At 27.7% G+C, this 13,180-nt stretch overlaps 1 protein-coding gene across 4 annotated transcripts; it reads left to right on the forward strand.

Annotated features, from left to right (window-relative positions):
* The first annotated feature begins 2,595 nt into the window (after window positions 1–2,595).
* Window positions 2,596–11,539, forward strand: LOC111037803 (RNA-binding protein 1-like). 4 transcript variants are annotated; one of them, XM_022320579.1, is made up of 4 exons: window positions 2,596–2,921; window positions 4,209–4,432; window positions 9,816–9,890; window positions 10,069–10,185. In XM_022320579.1, exons 2-4 carry the CDS (start codon window positions 4,224–4,226, stop codon window positions 10,163–10,165), a joined length of 381 nt encoding a protein of 126 aa, XP_022176271.1. In that variant the 5' UTR covers window positions 2,596–2,921; window positions 4,209–4,223; the 3' UTR covers window positions 10,166–10,185. The 4 variants fall into 4 exon arrangements, with proteins under 4 accessions (XP_022176271.1, XP_022176270.1, XP_022176269.1 ...); XM_022320578.1 differs by having other exon boundaries at window positions 2,598–3,206; XM_022320577.1 differs by lacking the exon at window positions 10,069–10,185 and adding an exon at window positions 11,223–11,539 and having other exon boundaries at window positions 2,603–2,921.
* The last annotated feature ends 1,641 nt before the right edge of the window (window positions 11,540–13,180 follow it).

Genomic DNA, 13,180 nt, shown 5'->3' on the forward strand with positions numbered 1-13,180 from the left:
GGTTTTTGTTAGCAAATTGGGTCTTATTGGTATCCTGGGCCACTGTTGGGTCAAAAGTAAAAACCAAGTACATTTCAGAATAAACAGGAAAAACAAAAAACAATAATTAAAAACTGGAATTTTCATGTAAAAAACTTGTTGTTTCTTAACAAAATTTTGTTTTTGTTCCAAATAAATAAATAATTATAGGGACTTGACACTTTCACCAAATATTAATTTAAGCATTCAGTTGATGTGATGTAATATTGAAACTTTTTTGCTCTATTTAGGTAATTTGAATTTTTTAGTTTTTTTGCCAGTTATGTATGATGACATTTTGTTGATTTGTGAAAATGTTTGACATTTTAATACAAAGTTCTCATAAGTTGTTCATATACTAATTATAACATTTTGAAAATGCACAATATATTTTTTAAGTGTTTCAAATTTTAACATAATTCATCAGAATCTTAAAAATCTAAATTATTTGGGATTAAAAATGCATTAATTTTTATACTCATATATATGATTTAAATATGTAATATAAGATTTCATATATGTTTCTGTTTTAAAAAAAAGCGTAATTTCATTTATAGTTTTATACGAGTGTGAAGCTAGAATTTCTACTAAAAAGATAACGTAAAATAAATTTTTTTTTTGCTGTTTTTCAAAAAATATTAATTTAAAAACTTGAAACATTCACTGTTGATTAAATTTCCATTTTTATACTAAGTGAATATTAAAACTGTGGTTTTTTGTCCGTCTAGTGATGTACGTTGTAAAGTTTAAACAATGATAACTGCCAATTAGTTGGAGTCTTAAAATCTTTTATGTTATCTTGACCATGTGGGGTTGCATTAAAAAAGGTTTTCAAAATTCGAAATTTTAATGAGGTGTTCACTTAAGGATTTTGAGATTTACGAATAGAAATTGGAATTTTTTTTTTTAGTTCATAAATGATTTCTATCAGTTAGTTTTACTGATTAAAATATTGATAGTAAGAATTCGTATTTTTAAGTATAAAATGGTTGCCATTTTTACACCAGCATAGGATATAAAAGCGCGTGCATCAAATCATCACCTTTATGTTCTCGAATAAATTGTAAATTAAAACTATTATGAAAGTTGAATGTATGTTTGTAACTTGTATACTCTGAGTCTCGGAGACTACTTGATCGATCGATGGAAGTTATATCAGGAAAAATATTAGAGTAACACTTCCGATTTACACCAAGTGCTGTATGCCTACATCCAATCTGCCTCAGGCAAATTGTGCATCCTGATCGCAATAGTTCACAAATCGAAGTACTCCAACGCGATTTACATTTAAAATTATATTCAACTAAGAAGCACTTATACAGCGCTATAGCTTTTATTTTTTGTGCGTGAAATCGGGTTATAAAGTTAAAAATGTATGTTGATTGTTATTTGTTAGTTAATCCAAAGTTAATAGAAACAGAAACTACCTTATCGTTTTCAATAAAAGTTATATTGATAGGTTCCCAGTGACTTGTGAGGGAGTATTTACAGCTTATTTGTTCAAACTATAGCTGGTTACACAGTACACACGGAGTGGATCGCCCGCGCGGACGCGGATTCTTTTTGGGACTTCGTCCGCCACCTCATCCGCGCCTTACTTACACACGAGGCGGAATGACCTTGCGCGGACGTGGATTTCGACCACTATCATGTCCGCGGATTATAAATAACAAATAAGCTGGAAAAAAACCCCGGTGGTTAGCGGACGATCCGCCTCGTATGAATAATATTGAATATAGTTATTGGAAATCCATAGTTTAATTTTAGCTAGCGGATGCGGTCGTCCGCTAGCCATTTTACTTCGTTGAATATACCCATTTAAATTTTAAATATAGGTGTTTAATTGTTAAAGAAAATCCGCGGCGAATAAAAACCACGACCATGAGCGGACGACCCGCTCCGTGCGTAACCAGCTTATGGGGCATGGGCTGTAGGTCTAAAGCAGAGGTCTTAAACCCGCGCGCCCTGTCATAAAATGCGACCCGCGGTCACATTTGAAATTTATCAAGTATATTTTCTATATAAAAAAAAATTATAACGGTTAAGCCATCGCTATCGGAAGTATGTGATAAGATTAATAAATTAATAATTTGTAATAAACAATGTAATCAAAAAAATTATATTAATAAAACTGAATTTTTGTATTACATGTTTTTACTTTTTACTACGAATGCGGCCCGCAAGATAATTAAAATAATAATACGCAGCCCGCTGCATAAAAAGGTTGAAGATCCCTAGTCCAGAGGGTAGCACACACAAGAATTTTTTGTTTATTTAAATAGTAAGTTGCCATTGCGGTTACATATTTTAAATTCCAAAAATATATTTATTGTCCCAACCACGGCTTTAGGTAGAATTTCTATCTAAAGCCGTGGTCCCAACTCCCTATACTTGAGTCTTGAACAGAAAACAAAAATAAATTCAGAGAATATTTGATAGAGGCCACAATGTAGGGAAGAGATCAACATCCCGGTAGCCGCGGCCAATGGCCATAGACATTTAAGCTTATCAGCAGGTTATGTAACAGATAATAATTACATGATAGATTGATAATATTCCGTTATGGTGCGGACGTGCGGAAGCCATTTTGGTTTGTCAAACAACTATTCAACAATACAGGTCGACGTCGGTCGTCGACTGGTCGAGTACTGACATAGAACAATATTGACGGTACTGAGTAGTCGAGCCACTAGTTCACAATTCAAGTGCCCGAAAGTCGAACGTTCATTTTTAATATTTTTTGTTTGATTCATAATGTTGCGGTGGGCGATGGCTAATGATAAAATTTGCTAACTCGTCTATACTCTATGCCCTCTGGTCTCTAGGCCCTCGTGGTTTGTACTCGATTTTCATTAGCATTAGTCATTTCTCAACGTCACCGGTTATTGAAACTGCACGCATAAGTACGTGTAACTGATATCAAGTATCAACTTAGTATTAAAAATGGTCATAAATCTTTGTGTTTAATAATAATTGACTTCAAAATTCTTTCGCTTGACAGTTGTTGATAGTGATAAAATTGCATTTTTTATACAACCTAATTATCTTTTTGAGTAGTTTCTGCTGTACTCGAGTTGTTTTTTGTCTTTTTCTTTCGTTTAATACAGCTGAAACTCACGTGTAATTTACAATTCTAATTTATTGAATATTGTATAGTAAATGAAGTTTTGGTGTTCAACACTAAAACGGTAAGTACTTCAAACTATCTACGCATTAAATAACCATTAAATTTCATAATTTCAGTTCGTCAATGAATTCTCAAACATTTTAATAATTTTTTTGTTTTCCCTATTTTAATTGTGGCTGTGCCCAAGTTGGTTATTAATTATAATTTTATATTCTTAAGCATTATAACATAGGTTTGTCTTTTATTAAGGTTCCATAGATGGATTTAGTCTCAGCTCATTTTTAATTTATTATTATTATTTATATTTAATAGATGTTGACTTCAAGGCAAATATCACATTTCCATTATTATCTGAAATTATAGTTTGCACAGTTACACCTAAACTGCTGTATACGTTGTGCATTTTTATGTAGTTAGAATATTCATTTAGATAGTTAACTATCTTAATTATGTCGTTTTAATTTATATTATAAAATAATAATAGTTACTGAAATAAAATGTTATAAACAACAACCAAGAAAAAGAATTTTCCTTGTTAATGAATTTTTTTTTAACCTAATATTCTTACTAAACAATTGTTTTATATTTATATGTTTATTTTTTGTTGTCTTATAATATTAGTTATTATTACTGCTTCAGTATAATTTTCTTTGTACCAAAATGGCTTAAATGCTCGTAAACCTGATATGGATATTATTTTAGACAATATAGAGAACATAATATGTACTCTATTCATCCAAGAATGTCTTTGTGTCTATAAAACACAATTCTCAATATTCTGTATCATAGTATATCAATTTCATGCCAAGCCTAAAATAAATATATTAAACTAAATTTAATCTTTTTGTTAATACCAGTATATCATAAAAATGTGCATTGTATGTTTATGAAATATTACATTATCTTTTTATAATTACTTTGACACAATTTTCTTTTTCTCTTAGAATAATCAGTTATAGACTATAAACCCAAAATCCAGGATTAACAAGTTTAATAAATCATTAACAATATCATTAAAGGTACATATTGTGTATAACTGAAATGTCATAACATATGTTTATAGATAGAAGACAAAAACATGTCCAAACACCGTGAATGGGATCCAACTTGTAAAGTATATATTGGTAATTTAAAAAGCAATGCCAATAAGTATGAAATAGAAGATTTGTTTACCAAGTATGGTCCATTGAAAAATATTTGGATAGCAAGGAATCCACCTGGTTTTGCTTTCATAGAATATGAAGACCCTCGTGATGCAGAGGATGCTGTTCGTGGTTTAGATGGAACGTAAGACCATTACATAATATTAATCAATAATTTATATTAATAAATATGGTGATAACTAAGATTTATCTAAAACTAACCATTTATATACCTTAAAATAATATAATTATCGCCAAGTTGCATAAAAATAAAAATTTAATGGGACACATGGGCCACTAAATCATGTTCACTCACTATTGAATCATTAAAATATAAACATATTATTGCCGGGTTGCATGAAACCGAACTTTAAATTTATTTAATGAACAGTTTTAACGAGCCGTTAAATCGTTTTACAGAATCGTTTGGGTTGCACAAATCGTACAATAAAAATATATTGGTATTAAACATGATCCGAGGTTAGTGTAGAAATTTAAGTTTATCACAGAAAAAGTGATAAAATCCTATGATCTAGATACTGTATCAACAGCTGTTTGAACTTTTATTTTGAATATGTATAATAACAATAATTGCTAAATTCTACAAATTGTGAATTTGTAGTCTACTAGTCTGTACTTAATCTTTCTTCGGCGTTTTCGGTTCTGTTGTTTTGTACACATTTTATAAGTTTCGTGTTTTTTTAGCAATTGTAATTACCTAAATATTATAAATAATGTCTGAACATAATATAAATGAGAGTCAGTTAAAACAGAAACGTATGAGAGGAAAAAACTTTACTGAAAGGGAAAAAGAGCTATTAATTGACTTGATATTGCCTTTTAAGCCAATTATTGAAAATCAATGAACTGAGATCGAAGACGACAAATCGCTTGTGATACACGTTTTATTGTTCTACAAATGGTCGATTTATGTACGTGCACATGATCTCCAATGACAGCCTAATGAATTATTCCAAAATATTTATAAACAAATTCCTACCTAATATAATATCAACTATCAAGTAGTACACCACGATCGTGTGCAAAAAATATTAAATTTTATATTGTTAGCTTAAATTAAAAATATAATATAATATACGTTTAAAAAATATTTATTCAACCATTTGCATGTGGTTGTGAGTAATATTGTAGTCTGGGGATTTTTTTTCCGATCACCGTAAGTACCTACCTACTTAGTAGGTAGTTTGTAATTGTATAAATACATTTTAATTTATATTTTATACAAGTGAGAGGCAGGTTTTCATTCTGAGAACTTTATTATTAATGGCAAAGGGTCCTTAGATCTACTTGATAACTTAGAATATATTAGAATATAATATTATACTAGTATATTGTCTATATTATTTAAAATACTTGAAATGCTCCTGTTGCATAATAACGTAATGTTACTAAAATTTGAATTTCTGGAGAAATCGCAAAACTTCTACGAGAATTACGTAATTCTTCGCCAATCAAATTACATAAAAAACCAAATGTTTCCTTTGATAGCCTGTTTTTAAATTAAAAATCATGTACATTTTAGTGTATTTTGTATTAAACTACCATTCATTGTAGGCGTAACTAGGGGTGGGCTGCAGCCCCCCAGAATTTTTGGATAAATGTATGTGTTTATATAATAGTAAATAAATGATAAATATTTATAAATTAGTATTAACTTTATTTTTGACTACAATATAAAAAATATAATGTTTAATATAAACGAATAATCATTCAAGTCAGTTGTAAACATCAATAGAAACCAATGAAAAATAATAATCTAATTTAAAAAAAATCGCTATAAACATTTTTTTGGAATCTAGCCACCCCCATAACTTTAAGGACTAGTTACGACTATGCCATTCATGCATTATATATAGGTAGTTCTTACCTATATATAAGGATAATAATATATATGAGTAGACTGCCCAGGGCGGATAGGTGGAAAAGTCCGACTGGCCTAGTACAGGCCCAGTAGGACTATTAATGATTTGTACTGCATTAGGATGGAATATTTTTAGATTTTTGTTATAAATAAAACATAATACTTATTTAGAATTTAAATAATATAATAAAACTGGTTTGGTGTTATTAACATTTAAATATGTAACAATGTTTTTAAAACACCTTATTACTTACCTAAATCGACACTTAAAATCGATTTCATCAAATTCCTCCAAAGGATTTGATCGATCTCTAAATAACCTCGGTCTAGGTAAATGATACAAAATATCCAAAACAAATTCATCATCGGAAATCGATAAACTTGAATCAGAAATCAACATTTTTACTATTTTCGGTTACAGCTTATAAGTATTAAGAAAAACATTTAGGAAGTACGACCAACTACAGGGTAGGTATAGTGACGACGTACTACTGACACCTGAATACGTATGCATGATAACTGTAGGATTATCGAATGATTGAAATTTAAAGAGCCGAAATCGGCCCATTAGTTTAATGAGCTGGTAACCTATATTTTAACGGCCCAATAAAACTATTGAACGTTTAAAGATTGTTTAACAGATGAATACAATTTTAATCATTTGTTAGCGCGCTAACGGCTCGTTAAACATTTAACGGGCGTTCATGCAACCCGGCATATATATGTTTAATGATTGATTTTGCAACCGGGTGTAAATTTATTGATGATGAATAATAACAGTTATCCCTGTCAGACATTTCTATGTTGATAACTTAAATTTTATCTGAAATTAATATTAAGTTGTAATATAGTCTTAAATGTATTAATGATGAATAATATCAGTTATCCCTGTCAGACATTTCTATGTTGATAACTTTTATTTTACCTGAAATTAATAGTTAGTTTTAAATGTATTAATGATGAATAATATCAGTTATCCCTGTCAGACATTTCTATGTTGATAACTTTTATTTTACCTGAAATTAATAGTTAGTTTTAAATGTATTAATGATGAATAATATCAGTTATCCCTGTCAGACATTTCTATGTTGATAACTTTTATTTTACCTGAAATTAATAGTTAGTTTTAAATGTATTAATGATGAATAATATCAGTTATCCCTGTCAGACATTTCTATGTTGATAACTTTTATTTTACCTGAAATTATTAGTTAGTTTTAAATGTATTAATGATGAATAATATCAGTTATCCCTGTCAGACATTTCTATGATGATAACTTAAATTTTACCTGAAATTATTAGTTAGTTTTAAATGTATTAATGATGAATAATATCAGTTATCCCTGTCAGACATTTCTATGATGATAACTTAAATTTTACCTGAAATTATTAGTTAGTTTTAAATGTATTAATGATGAATAATATCAGTTATCCCTGTCAGACATTTCTATGATGATAACTTAAATTTTACCTGAAATTATTAGTTAGTTTTAAATGTATTAATGATGAATAATATCAGTTATCCCTGTCAGACATTTCTATGATGATAACTTAAATTTTACCTGAAATTATTAGTAAGTTTTAAATGTATTAATGATGAATAATATCAGTTATCCCTGTCAGACATTTCTATGATGATAACTTAAATTTTACCTGAAATTATTAGTAAGTTGTAATATAGTCTTAACATTAATTTTCCTGAAATTAATAGTTAGTTTTAAATATAATAATGATGAATAATATCAGTTATCCCTGTCAGACATTTTTATGTTGATAACTTATTTTTTATCTGAAATGAATAGTTTATAGAAGTTGTTTTAAATATAATTTATGATGAATAATATCAGTTATTGCTGTCAGAAATTTTGATGTTGTACACTTAAAATTAATCAGAAATAATTTGTAAAAAGTTGTGTTTTTTATTTAAATATTTCAAAACCCGTATAACAGTAGATATTTTCAATGATTTAGGTTAATATTTTATCATTTACATTGGCATTAATTTCCATAGTTGAAAATGATTATTTTTAGCATTGTTTCTCTAGAACAGTGGTTCCCAACCCTTGTGCTGCAAAAAAATGTGATACTTTTATAGGCTCGTGTTGATAATTATTGCTTCCGGCATAGTTGCCGAAGTTACTATGGTTGTTAAGCGCTTGAGTGTGCCATAAAAACTTGTGATGTATAATAAAAATACGGTTTGATAATACTTCGATATTGTTTTGTGCACCAAAAAAGACTGAGAACCACTGCTCAAGAATAACAAATGATCATGGCTGCATCTGAGTTGGGTCAGAAAATAATTAGTTTTAAATTTTGTTAGTGTTGGGTCTAGGGTATAAAATGTTTTGTCATATTGTAGTTGTATAAAATACAAATATAATATGGATTCTGTACTTATTTTGAAGTAGCAATTAACACAGCTTGCAAGAAATAAATATAAAATGTTGTAGATTTCATATAGTCCAAAATTGATGGATTTATGGTGATCCAATAAGTTCCGGATTTTAGGATAATGTGGTGTTCATAAAAACAAAATCATAGATAGGGGGAATAACCTAAAATGTTTTTTCGGACCTTCATTCTTACTTCCTAATGCAGTAGGAAATTGTTTTAAAAATAATTTGGTTACTATTCTACCAGATGACAAATTACTGCAAAAGTTCACAGAATATTTATTAGAAAATTATGTTCATCCTGACCAAATTTAAGGTCCGAACTTAAACCTAGGACAATAAGAACTACAAATGCATAGGAATTCTTTCATTCACACTTCAATTCTATGTTTTATTCTCTTCACCTTAATATATTTTAATTTATACATGTCTTAAAGTATATTCAAATTGAAGTTAATATTAAAATGATAAGTCTAAAAGGAAGAAGAAGAAACTGCATTATATCTAATGAAGATTTTGTAAGCAAATAAATATTGTGAAAAATTATTTGCCATGGATATGTTAAATCTGCACCTTATAAATGCCAACCCAATTATTAACTTCTAAGTATTCTTTTGTATATTTTATTATGTTATTCTATTATTAACTTTTAACTTTCAACTAATAACAGCCAGATAACAAACAATTAATTAATCTCAACAATTATATAACATTAAAAAATTAAATGTACGAGAAAACATGCAAAACAGAGAAATCATTTTTAACCATACCTGTGATAACTAAATGTTAAAATACAGACAGTCCTAAGTCTGTTAAAATGGGAAGCAAAATGTTTTTTTTTCTAGGACCCAACTTGAACAGTAGGTATGTTTTGGTATACAATTTGAATTTGGGACCCAATTAGTATGCGCCAATGATCTTACACAAATATTTTTGCTTATTTTGCAAAGTAAAGTGAAATTTTATCGTAGTGTATCTTATTATGTATCTCATTTTCACTATATTATGTATAAAATATTGTATTATTATGTCTTATCTAAGAAAATATTATAATTATCTTGATTAATGAACCATACAATTTTTTTTTTTTGATTTTGCTTCAAATTATACATTTTACTATAAATTATGAACTTAGCTCATAAGCAACCATATTCAATTTGTCCTATTGTTATCTTGAAAAATAAATTAATAATCTTCTACATGTATATATAGATGATATATAATTGTTATGTATTTGTGTACAATTTTAGAAGATGTTGTGGATCCAGAATTGTTGTTCAAATGTCAACTGGCAAACGTTCCAGAGATAAATCACCTGTACATAGGTAATGTTCTTTATCCTATCAGCTTTTGTTTAAACTGAAATTTTTAAATCTGCATATCCACCTATAGTTTATTATTTATTTTTATATTAATTTAAATTAAATTACTGTGGAAGGGTAAATCTTGTATTAAAATACTATTATATAATTTAAAATTAATGAGAATAAATACTTTTGGCAGGTTATTTATTATAGATTCAACTTTATTGAATTCTTCATCATCACCACTACCACATCCACTACTACCATCACCTTTCAACACAGTACTACCAACTTGAGCAGCAACAAACACCAGGGGGTGCGAGATTCTTGAATCCCCACTAGGCATTCTATTTTCATGAAACATTCATCATTTGGTTTTAATTGTCAAATCCCCAATTTTTATTGCAGTACAAAACAACAACTTAACATTTGAAACTCATCTCCTAGCTACTGCTGCATGCTTTGATTACATTGTTTTTGCATCACTCATCGTTCGTCATTATTCTGGTTATATTTTAGGTATTTAAAAAATATATAGTTACTAATAGGATATTTATAAATTGAGTTTTGCGTATGAAAATCTTGCCTAAAAATAAGTTCATAATAAGTTTTAATAATCGTATAGTACTTAAATAAAAGTAAATTTCATGCCATGCATATTATACAACACTTGTGAATAATGCAACAATTTATTTTCTATCCTGATTCAAGTAAAAAATGTACATTATAATACAAACCTCTTACCCTCGGTAGATGCTTCTTTGTATCTGCTTTATGCACCAATTTATTCTAATATTAATTTGATCAATCTTGTCAGATTAAAATAATATATAGAATAACTAGACAACATGATACTTCCTACACAAAGAAGGACCCATGTTATATTTAATATTTTCATAATTTTCTGATATTATGCTTAATAACTTATAATATGCAAATTTATCAGGTACTTTGTTCATACATTTATCAAAATGATAAAACATAATTTATGTGGTTTAAGTATTTATTTATTTATTGGATGACTATTTCCAGGTAAATTACATGATTGTCATTTTTCTTAAGCTTTGTGCTGATACCATGTTTTATTTGATGTATTATATACTTGAAAATAAATTAATTTAAGAGCAAGTTAATATTAATGTATTATATTGGTTTAAACTCTATATTTACTTAAAATTAATATGTATTGAACTAGTGTTTAATTTTAATTTGTGAATTTATATGGTATGTTGTTAAATAATATAATAGTATAATGTTTTCAGGAATTTAACACTGTTCTATATAGTTTGTTGTAATTGAAAATTTAATTTTGTTATAAATTACATATTTCTTATTATGTTTAATTGATTTTAGGGGACGATCTTCACCTTCACGGCGTGCTTATCGTTCATATTCAAAATCACAATCAAGGAGTCGCTCACCTGTTTACAGAAGTAGAAAATCTCGTTCAAGGTCTTATTCTAGAGGAAAATACTAAAATCACTATTTATGCAAAACAACTATGTAACACATTTTTATAAAATACATGACGATTTTATTTAAAAATATATTTTGATTTGTTAAAGCCATATAAGTTGCTGTCCATGATTGAAAGGTGTTAGTATTAATTTTAGCAAATGAAAGTTAGTTTGTTTCTAATGATTTGTAATAAAACGATTCTTAAATTTAAATATTTTGTCTTGAGTACACATTTTTACGTATTCAAAATTTAATCGCAAAAATTTTCTTGACACTAATAATATGTAATTCAATTTTTATTATTTAAATGCAAAAAGTCAACTAGTTGTAACAAGCTGCAATGTGTAAAAGGGTTAAGTTAAAATTGTTTTACTGCAGCTGTATCAAAAACAGTAATTTATGTTTACTTTTTATGGTGTGTTTATTTTTCAAATTATCATTTATTTATTTTTTGCACACATTTTATGGTACGATAGTTTGATCTTTCACTACAAAAATAGTTTCTGGTACATATTAGATCTAGTTGGTCTTGGTACATTTGTTTAATATTATAAAATCACTATTAATTAAAAAAAAAAAAAATGTTGACAAAACTAATTTTTATATCAAAAATTAGCAACCATATACTTCAACTTTTCATAGACACGACTTAATATAATTTAATAATTATAGCTCTAATTATTTTGTTAATTAAAGATATTTTAAATTCTAAACTAAGTTTTTTCTGATTTTTGTATTGTTAAATATTTGTTTATGGTTAAATAACTGAATAAATATTTATAAAAGCCTTCTCACAAGTTCTATTACAAATATTTGAACAATTATTCAGGGTAAAATATCATTATTCATCAGTCAAAATTTCTTTGGGAATGATACCAAGTTTATTTACTGGAAATTGAGAAAGTGTCTTGTCACAATAATTTCTTAGGAGCAAAGATAGTTGAAGATATTGGATATTCAAACTATTCAAATATACTAAATAGGTTTTCGAAATATGTTAATGGTAGAAATATGAAACAACTTACTAAAATCTTATTTTGTAATCTGCTATTACACCATTAAACCCCATTGACAATAATATTATATGGTAATGTGTATACAATTATATATTACTATTTCTATTAGAATTGTTTTATGTATGCTATGATTAATCTTTGAAATTTGACGTATCCAATATAGGTATTTTGACATACTCATGCCAACTGGTTAAAAATCGGCCCAGTTTAAATAGGTACATTAAACGCATTATCTTGTATTTATGTTGTCCAATGAATACAGTATAAGTACCTATATTTTGTCTGAATCCAGGACGCCCCCCCCCCCCCCGGACAAAAAATTAATAGTAAAAATATTAAACGATAATATGGAATTCAAATCAATAAATTTACAAATGGTCATATTAATAATATAATAAGATAGATATTTATATAATTCAATAATACGTTATAATAACACTGTTGCAGTACAAAATAAGCTAATATAAATACTAAAGAATAAACAAATAAAAATAAGTAATACAAATAATGAAAAGTACTGTTTAGGAGATTTCTCATTTCATAATTATACAAATTGTTAAATTATTGAATAAACGTAATTCAATAATACTTTTACTTAACCTAGGTTTATTTATCATTTTTCATTAAATTGGGTAATAAATCCATAACGTGAATGATGATATTCGATAGATGATCATATGTTCCAGGTAAAACCAAGTAACCCATTATCCAATTTATTATTATGTGTAAAAAATATACATTGATTCGGGTAGGGGGACGTCCAAGTATAATTTTGTATTTTAATATATTTTACAATGAAGACGGCTATAGTTTTAATGGCTCTTTATTTCCATAGGT

This window comes from Myzus persicae, unplaced genomic scaffold, assembly GCF_001856785.1.
Source record: "Myzus persicae strain clone G006 unplaced genomic scaffold, MPER_G0061.0, whole genome shotgun sequence".
NCBI lineage: Eukaryota > Metazoa > Arthropoda > Insecta > Hemiptera > Aphididae > Myzus > Myzus persicae.

Excerpts from the sequence above, each read along its gene's own strand:
- LOC111037803 (XM_022320577.1), top strand. The coding sequence starts at position 4,224 with ATGTCCAAACACCGTGAATGGGATCCAACTTGTAAAGTATATATTGGT. Across the intron at positions 4,433-9,815 it reads GTTCGTGGTTTAGATGGAAC|AAGATGTTGTGGATCCAGAA; the intron begins GTAAGACCATTA and ends GTACAATTTTAG. Across the intron at positions 9,891-11,222 it reads GATAAATCACCTGTACATAG|GGGACGATCTTCACCTTCAC; the intron begins GTAATGTTCTTT and ends AATTGATTTTAG.